This window comes from Podarcis filfolensis (genome assembly GCF_964270895.1).
Source record: "Podarcis filfolensis genome assembly, chromosome: 8".
Taxonomy (NCBI): Eukaryota; Metazoa; Chordata; class Lepidosauria; order Squamata; family Lacertidae; genus Podarcis; species Podarcis filfolensis.
In genome coordinates this window covers 81,140,473-81,157,134 of record NC_139611.1, presented here as the reverse complement: position 1 = coordinate 81,157,134, position 16,662 = coordinate 81,140,473, and the positions used below count along the sequence as shown (strand labels likewise).

The 16,662-nt window shown below is 49.4% G+C and overlaps 3 protein-coding genes across 5 annotated transcripts in view; 2 read left to right on the top strand and 1 right to left on the bottom strand.

Annotated features, from left to right (window-relative positions):
- Positions 1–772, top strand: part of CLASRP (CLK4 associating serine/arginine rich protein) — a 28,388-nt gene extending 27,616 nt beyond the window's left edge. For both annotated transcript variants that reach the window (XR_014551364.1, XM_083627272.1), the window contains one exon: positions 561–772. Coding sequence is in view for 1 of the 2 variants with exons in the window: in XM_083627272.1 (XP_083483398.1) it covers positions 561–603 (43 nt within the window). In the remaining variant the exon portion in view is untranslated. The remainder of the gene's footprint in view (positions 1–560) is intronic.
- A 1,738-nt stretch (positions 773–2,510) lies between these two features.
- On the bottom strand, positions 2,511–16,308 carry GEMIN7 (gem nuclear organelle associated protein 7). 2 transcript variants are annotated; one of them, XM_083628213.1, is made up of 2 exons: positions 16,082–16,308; positions 2,511–2,935 (listed from the first exon to the last, which is right to left on the bottom strand). In XM_083628213.1, exons 1-2 carry the CDS (start codon positions 16,085–16,087, stop codon positions 2,552–2,554), a joined length of 390 nt encoding a protein of 129 aa, XP_083484339.1. In that variant the 5' UTR covers positions 16,088–16,308; the 3' UTR covers positions 2,511–2,551. The 2 variants fall into 2 exon arrangements, with proteins under 2 accessions (XP_083484339.1, XP_083484340.1); XM_083628214.1 differs by having other exon boundaries at positions 2,511–2,932; positions 16,082–16,267.
- Positions 7,010–12,756, top strand: LOC310768801 (bone morphogenetic protein 2-like). The gene is made up of 3 exons (XM_083627594.1): positions 7,010–7,269; positions 8,718–9,058; positions 10,400–12,756. The coding sequence occupies exons 1-3, from the start codon at positions 7,241–7,243 to the stop codon at positions 11,293–11,295; spliced, it is 1,266 nt and encodes a 421-aa protein (XP_083483720.1). The 5' UTR covers positions 7,010–7,240; the 3' UTR covers positions 11,296–12,756.
- Positions 16,309–16,662: the final 354 nt, after the last annotated feature.

Below are 16,662 nucleotides of genomic sequence, written 5' to 3'. Positions count from 1 at the left end.
GGGACTCTTACTACCGTATTTTTCGCTCTGTAAGACGCACCTTTTCCCTCCTAAAAAGTAAGGGGAAGTGTGTGTGTCTTATGGAGCGAATGCAGGTGGCTCTGCTTGGCGCTCCCTTTAAAGAGCCGTGTGGAGTGTGTGTGCGGCTCTTGGGGGATTTTCTCCAAGGAGGGAGAAGGGCAGCCTGTCAGTCCCTTCTCCCTCCTCGGGGAAAAGCCCCCAAGAGCTGCACACACGCTCCGCGTGGCTCTTAAAAAGGAGCGCGCTCTTGGGGGCTTTTCTGGGAGGTGGGGGAAGGGACTGAGGGGCTGCCCTGCTGGCCTTTGCGGGAGGTGTGTGCGGCTCTTGGGGGTTTTTCCCCAAGGAGGGAGAAGGGCAGCCTGTCCTTCTCTCCTTGGGGAAAAGCCTGCAAGCGCTGACTCTGCTCAGCGCTCCCTTTAAAGAATATTTTTTTTCTTGCATTCCCCCTCTAAAAACTAGGTGCGTCTTATGGAGTGAAAAATACGGTATATAGGTTTCTCTTTAAGTTCTCATGTGACCTGTTCTTCTGCCTCCTACAGGCATTCGCGGTCCCGATCTCGGAGCCCTCATTACCGCCACTAGAAGCTGTTCCTGGTTCAGTTCCATGCTGCCTGCCTCCCGCCCAGCTGGTTCACCAGGCCTCATGTAATCCTGTAATAACGCTGTACATTGCTGGTTTTTGTTTCTATGCTGTCTAAATAAATACATAAATAAAAAACCAGAAGCGGTCATCTCTTGACGAGCACCTTCAGCTGCACAGAACCGTCTTGCTCCCTTTTGGAAAGACTTTGATAGGAGCTTCTAAGGACGTGTGTTTCCTTTCATCCCCAAGCTGTGTGTAATAAGCGCTGTAGAGATCATACGCAGAAAGGAGTGAGGATGGGAAGTCCAGGGACTTCCGCTTGTTTCCAGAGCCAGCCTGGGAATAAGCCTCTCAGCTCAAAAGTTGTGAAGCAATATGCACAGGCACAAATCAAAGCAACTACTATGTGATAATGAAGCCTGCTTCTACTTTAGGGGGTTTCCCCCCCCCACCAATGATGGGTGGGTGAGACATGGTTTTCAACACTGCGATATATCACCAGCTAAACATTGTGGTATAGTGATATTATGGTGTCTGAAAGAAGGATGGAGCTATGTCAAGGCACTGGCTGGCTTCACGGTTTTTCCTGCATTGTGATTTTTGCTGGTGCCTGCTCTTGTCATTCACTTCCCCTGCAGGAGGCAGGGGAGAGCTGAGCTGGCAGAGCTAACAGGCTGCAATAATCTAGAGAGGCATTGTGATTTTTGCAGAACGCACACACACACACACACAATCATGATTTGAGATGTGTTGGCAGGTCAAAAATTATGAAACTGGTATCACAAAATTGACTTCACACCAGTTTTGGATGTTGTATCGCCCAGCCCTAGTCAGGGTGCTAGAGTGAAATATAGTGACATAAGTCCAAGGGCAGGCACAAATGACCCAGGGGGTCCCTTCTCTGGACACAAAAGCCTTGCTGGATCAAATCAAAAGCCTATCTAGGGCAGCATCCTGTTCTGTGTGTGTGCAACTCGGTGTGAATCAAAGCACCGGGGCTGGGACCAGGAGGCTTGGAGTCCTTAGCGGTCAGTGGGCTAACTGGATATTTCATGATGGCTTATGATAAACTCAAAAGGATAAACAAAAAAGTCAGGCCTGTGTGCGAGCTTGAACTGAGCTGCAATGCATATTTTAAAAAATTAAGGGCCCCTTCATTCACTTTCATCTGAGCTGAAGCAGCTGAGAATTTCTACTGCACGGCTAGTTTCAGGTAAATGCCAAAGGACACAGGAGACCCAGCAGCAAACATCTGCAGCCAACTGCCATCCCTCCAGGGATGAGGGAGGCAAGGTTTTAAGTCCTGCCATTTGTTTAGAAGCAGCTGCTGAATCAGCATTTGCTGTATTGCAATGCTTTATTGCATGAGAGAATACGATATGATAATCTTTATTGTCATTGTCCCATACAGAACGACGAAATTCAAAAATATACATAATCTACATTCAAAAACCAGCAAGCCTGCTATCCCAACCTGGTTAGCCCCCTAAAAACTCTGATACCCCATTTTTAAGTACAATAACTCCCTCTACAGTGTTGATGCTGTGTCATTGCTAGCGTAGTTAAAATGGGGCTGCCCACAAGGAGGAGGAATTAGCAGGCTTGGGGGGAGACCCCTGAAACAGCAAAAATGGGAGCTTGTAATGTTGGCAATACTAGGGAAACAAAACAGCAAAGCGGTGGGGTGCAGCACTTCATACTGTGACATTTTGTTACAGCTCCTACTTGCAACACAGACCCAGAATCAGAGTGGGAGGCAGTGCGTGCAGAACAGTGAATCATGAAGAGATGTAGCAGGCAGCCTCCTCTGCGGTCAAACTCATTCCTTAATTTGTTATAGCCCGCTGGACATGTCTGCTAGGAATAAACCGAGCCTGCTCTCTGCGACTCACAAAGGACTGAACACTTGCTTATAAAAGGTGCTTTAATAGTAAAAAGGCAGATCTGTCAAAGCTCAAAGGAGTACGCGATGATGTCCGAACATCGGAGCAGCGCTTCTCTCTGTATCCCCAGTGGAGTCTGAAGCTCGGAGACCTGGAAGTTCAGGATGTCAATGTCGGACGCTCCAAACAAAGCTGTGACCTTGACCCTCTCGTACATGGTGAATCTGACGGGCCGCCCAGCCATGGCTGAGAGGCTGCGCAGGTAGCGTTCTCGAAGCGTCACACGACTTTGCTGCTCCTGCTCTAGGTCTGCTGTGCTCCCAGAGGAGAGGCTGGCAGGACCAAGGGCCTGGAAACGGGGAGAGTTGGGATCGAAGCCACGGCTTGACCCGTCGGGTCCATGGGGCAGGCGGATGACCGCAACTGGCACTTTCATCGTGCACCCCTGCTGGCAAAGAGGAGAAATACGTTATACAAATGGTGCCTTGTTTGTGTCAACAGCAGTAGGTACTCTTAAGGATAATTCAGGAGGTAGGTGCTGCTATGGCTTACAATACATTCTGCCCTCCCATTCGCCTTGCTGAGCAGACCAAGTTACCTCTGTAGTTTAAGCAGTTTGAACTAGACTGCAGGATTTTTTGCTCTTGTTGCTGTGTTCCATAATCACGAGAGGTATGAGCCCATTTTAATGTTGAAAGAAAAGCTTGTATGTTAAAGGAACCTTATGATTCTGCGCTAGGAGAGAGAAAAAACCCCAGACTTACAAAGATTTCTAGGTCCCGTGGCCTTAATGTTCGGATTTCTCACACCTGATCAAGATGGCGACAAATTTCACATCCTGTCTTCAACTGGCGGGTGTCAACAGGAGCACTACCACCGTGCAAATAGAAGATTCGAGAAATGGGTCTCCAAATGTGTGTTTGAGTTAAATGTGGGTCATGGGGTGTGAGAAGGTTGAAGACAACCAGCTCTAGGTAAGCAATGTACTTTTTGTTCGAGGTGGGTGGTAGGTTAGGGGTTGGGAACCTCGGAGCAAAAGCAGCCTTCCAGCCCCTGGGTCTCCCTCGAGGCTACTCTTTTCTGTCAACCTTGCCCCTAAAGTGCTTTTGCCTGCCTGGACTGTGTCCTACAATGGCGATGAAGCCTCTTGCTAGAAAACCTCTGACCTTCACACAGCTGGAATATAGCACACTGTACAAAAGGACAAGTCTCACCCATTACTCTGCCCAGTTCTGTCTCTGGCCCTGCCCACCACTGGTATGCAGCACGGCTGTTCTCCCCCCCCCCCCCCCGTTACCCATAAGAGAATGAAAAATTATTCCCACCCTGTGCTGTAGATTTAGGGGAGAGGTGAGCCACTGACTTGGAATTTTGGGTCACTTCTGCCCTGTGCTAAGGGCAGAACTCTTGCCAGCTGGGAACTCTTTGGCCCCTGAAGTAGCCATGGCTGCTGGTCTTCAGGCAGCAGAGGGTTAAGCACAGGCTTATGGGGGCCTGTAAACAGGAAGTGCTGCTGCACGAGGACAGCCTGTTTTCCCCTCTGGACGGTGGCGGCACCAACTTGACGCTCCCTCACTGTGCCAACATCCTCTGTGGCGGGCAGCCAAGCCCAGGGTCAGCGGCGAAGAGGATGTTTTGCACAGCGAGCTGGAGAAACAGCCGCCGGCAGCCAAGGACAACTCTGGTGCAAGGAGGAGAGCGAGAGGGGTTGGCCTGGACCAGAAATGGATGCTGCTGAATCCAGAAGCTTAGACTTTTAGCCAAACGCTAGGTAACTCTAGTTGTTGTTGTTGAGTTGTTTAGTTGTGTCCGACTCTTCGTGACCCCATGGACCAGAGCACGCCAGGCACTTCTGTCCTCCACTGCCTCCCACAGTTTGGTCAAACTCATGCTGGTAGCTTCGAGAACGCTATCCAACCATCTCGTCCTCTGTCGTCCCCTTCTCCTTGTGCCCTCCATCTTTCCCAGCATCAGGGTCTTTTCCAGGGAGTCTTCTCTTCTCATGAGGTGGCCAAAGTCTTGGAGCCTCAGCTTCAGGATCTGTCCTTCCAGTGAGCACTCAGGGCTGATTTCCTTCAGAATGGATAGGTTTGATCTTCTTGCAGTCCATGGGACTCTCAAGAGTCTCCTCCAGCACCATAATTCAAAAGCATCAATTCTTCAGCAATCAGCCTTCTTTATGGTCCAGCTTTCACTTCCATACATCACTACTGGGAAAACCATAGCTTTTACTATACGGACCTTTGTTGGCAAGGTGATGTCTCTACTTTTTAAGATGCTGTCTAGTTACCTAAAATGAATTTACAGTACTGCTTCCTCTCCACAGCATCCCTGGTGGACAGTAGCTTGAAGAAGAGGCAGTTAACCCCTGGGCCGATTCGGAATTCCCAAAGTCCCTTGCAATGGGAAAACCCGTGACAGTCGACCTCTGTTGGGTTTTTAGTGGAGACGTGCCCCCAGAGGACGACTGATTCCAAAAAGGCAGGGCAGTACGCACTAGCTTTGGGAGAAAGCAGCATGATTCACAGTCCTCTAGGCTCAAAGGATCCAGCCACAGAGCAGCCCTCCTGCTGCCTCTCTGCCCAATTTGTCATGCCCGTCTTGCCTCCTTCCAGTCGGTTGCCACTGGGTGAGGTTCTGCCATGGGTGTGATTGCAAGAGGGCTGCCTGTCCTCAGAAGAGGCTCCCTGCTGCATCTCTGCCCTCTGGGCCCCAGGACTAGAAGAGGATTGAAGTGGGAGGAGCAGAAGCAGGCTACACACAGGCGTAGTCTGCACCTGCCAGTGCAAAACTCGGGTAGGGAATATACATAATCTGGGGGCGAGGGCTCTCTGTTGCAGCAACTGCCTCATCGGGGGAAACCTGGCGTAGTTGAGGGAGGTAGCATGGGTGGACATGCCTTTCCCAACTTGTAAGTGTACTTTTGACAATACAGAGTTAACTCCTCCTTCTGGACATTCCTTGCCTGACAGTGCTGTGACACACTCCGTGAATCTACTCCATCGTCTTCCAAAGTCATTCAAGTGGGTAGCCAGGACACATACAGGTTCAGCATGCTCTCTGAACCACCTGGTGGGAGACAAAAAGCTCCTGGTTTTTCAATTCTGGAGCACCAGAGGAAACCTTCCCGTGGTTCAAATGGACCACGTTCCATGGAAGCTCCCACAGAATTTTCCTGGTGTCGGTGGTGGACTCAAAGCACAAGTTGCTGCTTGGGAATGACGGTGGCTTGCTTAGTGGTCAGGGTCCCCAGCATGAGCATGAAGAAAAAGCATCCCAGAATTGTAGAGTTGAAAGAGACCCCAAGGGTCATCTAGTCCAACCTCCTGCAATGCAGGGATCTCAACTAAAGCAGCCACTATACTGCACGCCTCCAGCTTAAGGAACTGCAATTCTGCCTTGGGAAAGGACAGCCGAACTGCTGCGCATTCAATCTGGCTTAATGTGCGCCTGCAGCCAAGACCTTTTTCCAGCTTAGGCTTCTGGGAGGGAATGCCGCCAGCTTCAGCCTTGCTGGAGATTACCTTTCCCCAACCCCTCACCCAGGTCCCCAACGAGGCCACATTCCTGCACCGTGTGTTTGTTCCAAGAGTCTGCCTTGGGCGATGACCGCAGCCTTCCTCCTCAGGCCCTGTTGACGCGCTCTTTCCACAGACAGCTCGTTCCCGGCGCGTGCTGTCTGGTGGCGGAGGAAGCCCCGGCCCCTGAAAGCCCTCTCCCCCTCTGGCCTGATAAGGACCTGGCCCAGATCTCCTGCACTCCCGGGCAGCACGCCAGGAAGAACGGGGCCTGGGGAAGGGGCGGGTTGGCTGTTTTTCTGGCGAGGCTCGTGCCTTTGGGACGGCACCAGCTTCTGTTTGAACGCGACCTGAGAATAATTGCACGTGTTACTTTGAAGAAGAAGGGGGGGGGCAGTCAAAGCTGCAATGTAAAAGCCTGCATTGACTTTGCAGGCTTGTAAATTGGGCTGCCAGCACAAACGCTGGGAAACTAGCCCCGTGCCAAGCGAAGCATCGGGGTGGGTGACCTGTCCCTGTTTTTGAGTGTGCCTTAGTAGCAGGTTGATAAACGTCAGCTCCAGGTGGTAGGCAGCCCAAATTTCAGACTGGAAGGGTCGGCCTTCAAACAGTGTCAAGTCACCAATTTTGGCTCATGGTAGCAGCACCTTCTGGGTGTTTTTGCAGGCCTTGTTGCTAACTGGGCAGTGGGGAGATGAAGAGTCGGCCAAATTTGGCTACCTCGTGTCCTTGGCCCAGCTGTTAACTGGTGAAGCAGATGTCCCATAATTTTCTGGGGTGGAGATGCAAGTCACCTCCTGTTCCCCACCTGGGACCAGAGCTGGCATAGCTCTCTTGCCGTCCTGGCAGGGCCGAAGCGAGTGGCGAGTCCAGAAAATGGGCCACCGTGCTCTGCTGGAGAGAGCGAAGAGGCGACAACTCACAACAAACTTGTTTGTTCTGGCTCGGCCTCCTGGCCTGGTTGACATCACATCCTGAAGGCAGCGAGGACGGCACATCCACAGGCAGGGTGGGCAGAGCCCCAGCGCTCTGGAGAAGAGCTGGGAGGCTGGCCGGCCTCTGGCTCACTTGCCGAGCGAGGGAAGGACGACGGAGGTCACTGGGGAGAAGTGGGGTAGCCATGGGGCAGTGCGGGCTGTTCCCTGGCTCGGGCGACCTGAGAGCAGCAGCAGCAAGGTTGGGAGAGACCTAACGGCAAGGAAAAACTGCTGGATTTGCAGGAGTGGGGAAAATGGATGCTTGCCAACAGCCCCAACCTTTGCAAGTAAGTACTTCTGAGCGGGGCGAGGGTGGAACGGGACATCCACACTGTCAACAACACTTCAGAAAAGCAACACTACCCTCCTTGTGGACGTGCTTAGAGGGCTCTTATGGGCAGTGCCCTGGATGGGCCCTTGCTTGTTCTCCTAATTTTACATGTATTAACCGAGGCTTGGTGAAGAGGGTCTCAAGACAGCATCCAGCAGCAAGATGCCCCCATGAGAAGCTCCACCCACTTGCCAGTCTGCCTGCCCACCTCTGGCAGAAACCACACCCAACTAGTGCATGGTGCCACGTTGAGGGCAAGGCTACAGCCACCGTTCCAGAATCTTCCCACATTCATCTGCACAACACCTCAAAGGGTTTGTGCAATCTCCGGGGTACAGCTGACATGAGTGCTTATGGTCAAGGCTAGTTGCAAATGTCGGCCTGTAGCAAACTGTGCCCATTTCGTGGGTGTTATAGGGCAAGCTCTCTGTGCCTCAGTTTCTCTCCTTCATCGGTGGGTTCTTCTCCGCTGGAGGTTTTAAAACAGAGATTGGGTGGCCATCTGCCAGGGGTTCTTTAGCTGAGACTCCTACATTGCAGGGGGTTGGACTAGATGACCCTCGCGGGCTCTTCCAACTCTACAATTCTACGGATGACAGAGGATGACTTCCTCTGTGGTAAGCTATTGGGAGGGTGAGTGAGGCACCAGGCATGATTGCCCACCCCAAGCCTAGGCAAATGGAAGATCAAGGAAGAGCAGGGATGTCAAGACATTAACAAAGGCCAGGACTTTCTCTTATCTACCGCAGAATTCTTTCAAAGGCAAAAGACATGCTCTTGAAACAAAAACAAAAAAAAAAACACAGCACACATCACTCTCAATAATCTAACTCGCTTGCTCCAAGAAGCCCCTCTGCCTTCTCGCAACACATTTTTTTTGGCACTGAAACCCTTTTGCAAAGCAAAATGTGCACTTGATAAAATAAAGGGATCTGAACTCCCCAGGGTTTTGCTCTGTTCAAAAGTCTCAGCGGAGGCATCTTTCTTCAGGCTTCTTTCATACTCACTAAGACCTCTGCTAGCAACTTCCCTGCAGCATCCTGCGGAGACGGTCTGGGAGAAATTTAACACGCATACACTCTCTGAGGCTATATCCTAATGCCACAGAATTAACTGAACTGCATCAAATTATACTGATGTGCAGCCTGGGGTAATTCACCCCACTACCAGCAGGGGGCACAACGCTAAAAAGGCAACCCAGCTTTCTGACTGGCTCCCTTTAACTATAGTTTAATCTACATATTCCAAGTCAAATGCATTCTTTACCTTTCTGGTTTTTTTTGGGGGGGGTGGTGGTGGCTGGGAGTGGAGAGGAAAAGGGAAAAACAACAACCCAGGAAATCCAATTCTGTCTACAAGTCACATTCACCAACCATGTCTTTGTCTTCCCTCTGCCTTCCCCAGTTCCACAATGGTTTCTGGTAACTTGGCTGTTTTGGTGGTCCTGCTTATACCTCTTGAATTCTGGAGATCTGGAGGCCTCCTAGCGGCCTCTCCAGGAACTGTTGGCGAGCATGACTCCTCAAAGCAGGTCCCGATCCAAGCCCTCCAAACCATCCTGCTGAGACGCCTGGGCTTGCAACGGCGCCCGGAGCCAAGGGCGGGGCTTGTGGTCCCCCAATATCTTCTGGATCTGTACCAGTTCTGCTTGGGGAAGGCTCCCTCCTCCCTCAGAGAGACAGATCTTCCCTTCCTGGAGGAACAAGCCGGGAGAGCCAACACCATCCGCACCTTCCACCATGTTGGTGAGCTTGCGATTGCCACGTCCGCCTTCAAATTCCATGTCTGGGCAGTTGGGGTGGCTGGGGCCTTGAAAAATTGGTTGGGGTAGCAGCAGAGGGGAGAAAAGAGGAGGAAATTTAGCCCAGGCCCTCCAGGAGTTGCTAGACTACATCTCCCATCATCTCCCTGAACATTGGGCATGCCAGCTGCAGGGGCTGATGGGAGCTGAAGTCCAACTAGAGACAGCCACAGGCTCTCCATCCTTGAAGTGACTGCACAAAACCGGGAGCCAGGGACAGGGATGAAGGGGAGGTGGAAAGCTGTAGATAAGCGGCCGCACTGCGTAAAGGGAAACAGAGGTAGCTCAGCAGGCAGGAACCTTGCTTTGCATGCAGAAGGTCCCAAGTTCAATCCTTGACACCCCCAGTTAAAAGGAAAGCCCCTCTGTTTGCCCCAGTCCTTGGAGAGCCACTGCCAGCCACAGCTGACAATAAGAGGCTGACAAAATAGCCTGACCTGGTAGAAGGCTCAGTTGGGAGAGCGCAAGACTCTTAATCTCAGGGTTGTGGGTTCAAACCCCACATTGAGAGATTCCTGCATTGCAGGGGGTTGCACTGACTAGATGACACTTGTGGTCCCTTCCAACTCTACAATTCTCATTTTGACTCTGAGGGTCAAACATGCTTCATTGAGGAGGAAGGAAAGGAAAGCTCCCTAATGCCAGGATACTTCAAGAATACCCCCATACTTAAGGAAGATCTCTTCTTTTTTCCTCTTGGGTTTTGGGAGGTGTCTGATTTGCCTTGGGTTACAGCGCCACCTGCAGAGCAAGCAAGGCAACAGAGCCACACACAGGGCAGGAGGCGCTTGTGTTATCAGCAGATAGGAACCCTGCACCACTTCAGGCAAGGACATGTTACTTCACAGAAAGGGATGCCAAATACAGTTCTGATTCTTTAAAAATCCCAAAAACAGTCTAAGAAAAAAGTGCTGTGCGCTGCATAGCCACAAATAAGTATTTTCTTTTATTTTAAAAAGTTAGGACAATAACTTTGAGACAATTGACAGGGAACAGCTGTTGCTTGGGAGCTTCTTAGAAGCACCTGGCTGGATGCAGGGGGCAAAACACAGAGCGGGCTAGATGGACACTTGGTTGGACGCAAGAAGGCAATTCCTGCAGTCCTGGCATGGGCAGCCTTTGTGAATGTTGCTGAACTACAACTCCCACCAGACCCAGCAAGCTTGGCCCAAGGCCAGGGGCGATGGGAGCTGTACTTCAGCAACATCTGCAAGGCCAAAGGTTCCTCACACCAGCCCCAAACACTCAGTCCTCAATCCCTTTCCGGCTTCTGTTTCACATCTAGAGGATCTGGAAAACACCCCTGAAGCCGTAGATGGTTCGCTCTACTTCCTGTTCAACCTGACCTTGCTGCCTGTGGAAGAGGACCTGACCGCCCTGGAGCTGCGCCTGTACCACTCGCAGAAGGAAAGCAGGGGTTTCCACATCAACATATACCACGCAATGGGCCCCCTACCCGTTTCCGGAAACAATAGCAGTCTCCTCCTGGCTCGCAGATTCTTGGCTCCCAAGCAGCCCAAGTGGGAGAGCTTTGACGTGACCGCTGCTTTCCAGAGGGCCGAAGGCCAAAGGCCCCACATTGGGTTTCTCATTGAGGTGGAGCACCCCAACGGCAGCCACGAGCTTCCTCAGCACCAGGCTCCGCTTCGTGCAAGGCGGTCTCCCGGAGAGGAGGAGGCCCAGTGGGCTCTAGAAAGGCCTCTGCTGGTCACCTACAGTCACGACCGGAGGGGGCAGCCTTTGACTCGTGGGAAGAGACAAAGCAGGAGCCAGCCGGGTGGACTAACCCAGAAAGGAGGCCGAAGAGCCCCCAAGGGGCCAGCCTCCCGCAGCAAACGCAAAGGCCTGAAGCCCAAGGCCAAAGCCAGCACAAGGTGCCGGAGGCAGCGCCTGTTTGTAGATTTCAAGGAGGTTGGGTGGAACGACTGGATAGTTGCCCCCAGCGGCTACCACGCTTTCTACTGCTCCGGGGAGTGCCGGTTCCCGCTGGCCGACCACATGAACTCCTCCAGCCACGCTGTGGTGCAGACCATGCTGAGCTCGGTGAACTCCAGGGTGCCCAAGGCGTGCTGCGTCCCGACGGACCTCAGCCCCATCGCTATGCTCTACCTGGACCAACACGACATGGTGGTCCTGAAGTCGTACCAGGACATGGTGGTGGAGGGTTGTGGGTGCCGGTAGAAACCACACAGCAGGGATAAGCCTCCTCTCAGGTAACCCAAGCAGAGGGCTTGGAACCGTCACGAGTATTTCTTCAGGCAACATGGAATTAATGTCTGGAACTTCCTACCACAAGGGAGGGGGGACAGCCAGAAGATTAGATGGCTCAGCTATGAGATACATGGGATATCTGGGCACAGAGGCAGCATATGATTTAACACCAAAGGCAAACAGGCAAAGGCTATCACCAGCCTGCTGTACGAGACAGATGTACCTTGCCTCTGATTCAACAAGGCAGAATTCTCATATTCTTATCACGCCTCATCAAGTTCTCTATACGATGAATAGCTGCTGTTGTTGTTTTAAACTGTGATGACCTTTAGTTGAGCAATAAATGAGAAAGCTACCAAGCCTGTCACAGTGAGCATCCTTAAACCAAGGTGAAAACTGTGTGACGGTGTGGTTGCCACTAAAGGTGAATTCACATGACCAAAGAGAATCAGCACCAGACATTCCTGAAAAGATGATTTGGGAGAGCTGGATGACTTTTCACACATTGTTTATGGGGAACCTGTGGCTCTTCAAACTTGCTGGACTCCCAGCTCTCACGGACCCCAGGCTGCACAGCCAATGGCCCTACAATGCTTGAAGGACCACAGTTTTCCCTGATTCCTGCTCTAAAATAGAAGCTCTCTGTCAGAGTGCTTTTCCAGTAGAGGAGAGCAGTGGTTGTCAATTCTGCTGGAACTGACATTTTGGGTGAAAAAATAGCATCGTGCTCCCAGCAGCTGTTGTGTGAAACATGTAGCCCTCCCTAACACTTTACAGCAGGGATGTGGATTCCAGTCCAGTCTGGAATCTAGTCTGCCACTAGTCAGGAATGACAGAAGGTGTGCTCCAGCAGCACCTGAAGGGCTGAGGGTTCTCCACCCCTGAATTAAGAGCCTAATACCCCTGGGGGTTGTTTCTAAGCAGAGGAGCATCATAAACCTTACTGCACCAAATGTGTGGACAAAAAGGCAGCAAGAGACTGACACAAGAGAGCAGGTGGTCCATATCTTACTGGTGGGGAGTCAGCACTTTCTTCTGACCAGGTTGGATTTGATTTAAATCAAATCGATTTAAATCACTAGTCAGTAAGACTTGGTTGAAATCATTTTTTTTACAGAAAGACTCATTCTTGGTGGTATAATCTTAATATTTGCAACCAGATGAAGGTTTTATTTTTTGGAATAATAAATTTCCAGAGTACTTTTTACAGTTTTATCAAAAATTACTGACTTGCACAAGTATTACACAAAGATCCCAAGACTTGTGGAGTATTCTGCTCACAAGGTTGCACTTTCATTTTTACTGCTTCACACTTCGCTACTTATGCAGATCTATTCCATTCAAAACAAATCTATTCATTGAACCTCTTGGAATTATATTCTGTGTATATAAATTTGCAAAGGAACAATGGGATTAAAGTTTTTTTCTCAACTCTGTATGTTTATTTTATAACATTTTTCTTGTGAAGAGAAGGCATGTTATCTCTGCAGACACAAATTCACACTTTTGAGAACTGCAAAAACAAGCATCTGTGATAATATCTTCTCTTTAGAAAAGCTGCCCCAAATACAGTGGTACCTCAGGTTACATACGCTTCAGGTTACATACGCTTCAGGTTACAGACTCCGCTAACCCAGAAATAGTGCTTCAGGTTAAGAACTTTGCTTCAGGATGAGAACAGAAATCGGGCTCCGGCGGCGCGGCAGCAGCAGGAGGCCCCATTAGCTAAAGTGGTGCTTCAGGTTAAGAACAGTTTCAGGTTAAGTACGGACCTCCAGAATGAATTAAGTACTTAACCTGAGGTACCACTGTAATCTTACAGAAACCTCTGGAAGAGCATGACATTGTGAATGGATTAATGGAATTCATTTACCCAAAAATTTAAACATTGCATATAAAGCCTCATGCTACATAAGGTAAAGGGACCCCTGACATTAGGTCCAGTCTGGGGTTGCGGCGCTCATCTTGCTTTACTGGCCAAGGGAGCCAGCGTACAGCTTCCGGGTCATGTGGCCAGCATGACTAAGCTGCTTCTGGCAAACCAGAGCAGCGAACGAAAACGCCGTTTTCCTTCCTGCCGGAACGGCACCTATTTATCTACTTGCACTTTGACGTGCTTTCGAACTGCTAGGTTGGCAGGAGCTGGAACCAAGCAACAGGAGCTCACCCCATCGCGGGGATTCAAACCGCCGACCTTCTGATCGGCAAGTCCTAGGCTCTGTGGTTTAACCCAAACTAATCCTTATTTCCTGATGAATAGCATTTAGACTATAATGTAACTTAAATAGAAAACCATCTTTAGAAACATTTTTCCTCCAAAAGCATTTTATTTTTTAAAATCCAATTTAAATTAAAAAAAATCCAATTTAAATAAAAAAATTCTGATTTTAGTTTTTTAAATCATTGCTTTTATCCACGCTGCTTCTCACTATATACACTGAAAACGCACCTTGCTAGTCATTGCTTCTAAGCCCCTACTTGGTGTCTCAAGGCAAGTCTCAAGTTCTGCTTCATAGCATGGAAAGGGACAAAAAGCTCTGAGGAATGTGGTGGGGAGAAATGTAGCACTCAACAGGAATATGGTGCATTTTAGTGCACTGTTTTAAGTCAGCCTTCTCCAAACTGGCACACAGCCACGCCCATTGTTGTTGGGACTACAATGGGATGGTGAAAGTTGTAATCCAAAAAATCTGGAGGCCACTTGGCTGGGGAAAGTTTTTCAAAGGGCACAAGATTTCTACTTCTGTGTCCATTAAAAAATGTATACAATTGTGAAATAAACTGTACAGCTTTTGTTGATGTTTTTCTTCTTTTTAAAAAGATGAAATATGGGTGTAAGAAAATGGGCTAAGATGCAACATTGAAGCTTTATGAAAGAGATGTCAGAGTTAATAGTGCACTCCAAAGTAAGTAATGTAGAGAGACAGAGCCAGTATCATGGATTCCACTTTACAGGTCTGAAATGGGCTGGACAGGATGCAAGGCTTAGAACAGCAAGAAAATACCTCTAAACACTTTTACCCCACCTTCCTGTCATCAAGACATCCAAGGAAGCTACGTACACTAAAGGGCGGACACTGAAAAACCACACTATCAAAAACACATCAGAGTGAGCAACTAAACCAAATGCAGAGCAGGGCAAGAGAAAAATAAATTAACCAGAGACCCAGGAAGACTTAGCGTGGGAATAGCTTTTGAGAATCAGAAGCTGGGTAGAGCCAATCAATAATAGAAAAGTAACAGGTGCTGTAATTAAAAATTAAAATGAAACCTGAATAACATGATTCTTACTATTAAACTTTAAAGAATACAGACATATATTAAAACTGAATCATGCCCTCTCTCTTATATAGCTTGAGGCTATTTTTAGTATTAAAAGCAACTCAGAGGAAAGCATTTTATTATGAAGGTTAACCAACATAATGGGCACAATGGGCCTTGATTAATGGGAGTTTCCTATTGCACCGTAGCAAATAACCACATACCTTGGGATGCATATGCATATATATGAGAGATGGAATGATCAATGCTTTTTTCTGGGTCCATTTACTGTATTTATTTTTTCCGATTTGAACTATTAAATGGTGATTGTCTTGAGTCAAAATGAGAGTACAGTGGTACCTCGGGTTAAGTACTTAATTCGTTCCGGAGGTCTGTACTTAACCTGAAACTGTTCTTAACCTGAAGCATCACTTTAGCTAATGGGGTCTCCTGCTGCTGCTGCGCCGCTGGAGCACGATTTCTGTTCTCATCCTGAAGCAAAGTTCTTAACCTGATACAGATAGGTAGCCGTGTTGGTCTGCCATAGTCAAAACAAAAAAAATTTTTTCCTTCCAGTAGCACCTTAAAGACCAACTAAGTTAGTTCTTGGTATGAGCTTTCGTGTGCATGCACACTTCTTCAGATACACTGAAACAGAAGTTGCCAGATCCTTCTATATAGTGAGAAGGTGGGGAGGGGTATTACTCAGAAGGGTGGTGGGAATGGGTGGTTGGCAGATAGCTGGGATGAGCCTGTTGACGACTCTTAACGACTGCAATAGGTCTTACAGGAAAAAGCAAGGGGTGAGAAGGTGAAAAATGGCTTTGTCATGTATAATGAGATAAGAATCCAATGTCTTTGTTCAGACCAGGTCTCTCCATGGTTTTAAGTTTGGTAATGAGTTGCAATTCAGCAGCTTAACCTGAAGCACTATTCTTAACCTGAAGCACTATTTCTGGGTTAGCGGAGTCTGTAACCTGAAGCGTATGTAACCTGAAGCGTATGTAACCCGAGGTACCCCTAAACATATTATTTTTTTTAGAAAAAAGCACCGGATATAATATATTTCTCCATCCCCTACATGGGTTAGTTTATAATCTGGCCTTAGCCACCAGGCTGGGAGTTATAGTCCAAAATAGGGGTTGGGAATTGCTAGTCTGTGGGCCAAATTTGGCTCAACCCTAGTTGCCACCTATCCCATACCTTACGAACCGTCCCCACCTATGCCATACCTTGCGACCTATGTGGTGTCAGGGGTGAGGGCAGACAGAGATGCTCCATGACTGAGTTCCCCAGAAAGCACCCTTGAGCTTCGCCTGGTCACGACGCCAGGCCCAAACGCTTCCATTACTTCAAATTTAATAGCTTCCCTCCGCCCATTATTTTCTTCCCACATCCTGTATTGAGCTATAAACTCTTTGAAAACAGACGCTCCTCTCTCTGGCCATAAAGGTTGCCTCTCAGTTATGAAACAATTCAGTTAACGCCGACTAACCTGCATAGGCCTTGGTTCGGTCCCCTCAAGTCGTCATGGCAACCCCAAACCGTTCCGCTCAAAATTGCGGGCCTCAAAGCACTCAGCACGTTGGCGGCCGGGACAGGAAGAAGCAGCCTCTTCACCCGGAAGTATATTATTATATGAGCGGACGACAAGCCGCTCTTCCCTTATCTTTTTTAAAAAGATCCCCTCTGGTAGTAGGAGGACTGGGAACTCTATGACTCTGCCCTGTATGCCCCTAGGCGGCGGCGAGCGGCGTTGGCCCATGTGCCTGCACCCCGCCTCCCGCTCCTCCTAGCGATTGGTGGGATGAAAGATGAAAGGGAAGCGCGTGATCGTTACGTCATGATCAGGAGGCCCTCCGTGCTCCGCCATTCCCTGTCTCGCGGTCAGCACATTCGAGGACACCCATCCTTCCATTTCCCTCTTCGCCGCTTGGGCAGGAGGATGCGAAGACGACTAATAATAATAATACAATATTTGCTTTTTGCCGCCCCACGCGAAAAGCAGCACTGGCAGGTTTATCCCGCGCCGCCCCGCCCCCCCCTCACCCGAGGCCGCTGTTGTCGAAAGTGCCG

What these genes read in the sequence shown, in the direction of transcription:
- LOC310768801 (XM_083627594.1), top strand. Translation starts at nt 7,241, where the DNA reads ATGCTTGCCAACAGCCCCAACCTTTGCAA. An exon ending in AACAGCCCCAACCTTTGCAA is followed by an intron (nt 7,270 to 8,717) that starts GTAAGTACTTCT and finishes TGCCTTCCCCAG; the next exon opens with TTCCACAATGGTTTCTGGTA. An exon ending in CCGCACCTTCCACCATGTTG is followed by an intron (nt 9,059 to 10,399) that starts GTGAGCTTGCGA and finishes TTTCACATCTAG; the next exon opens with AGGATCTGGAAAACACCCCT.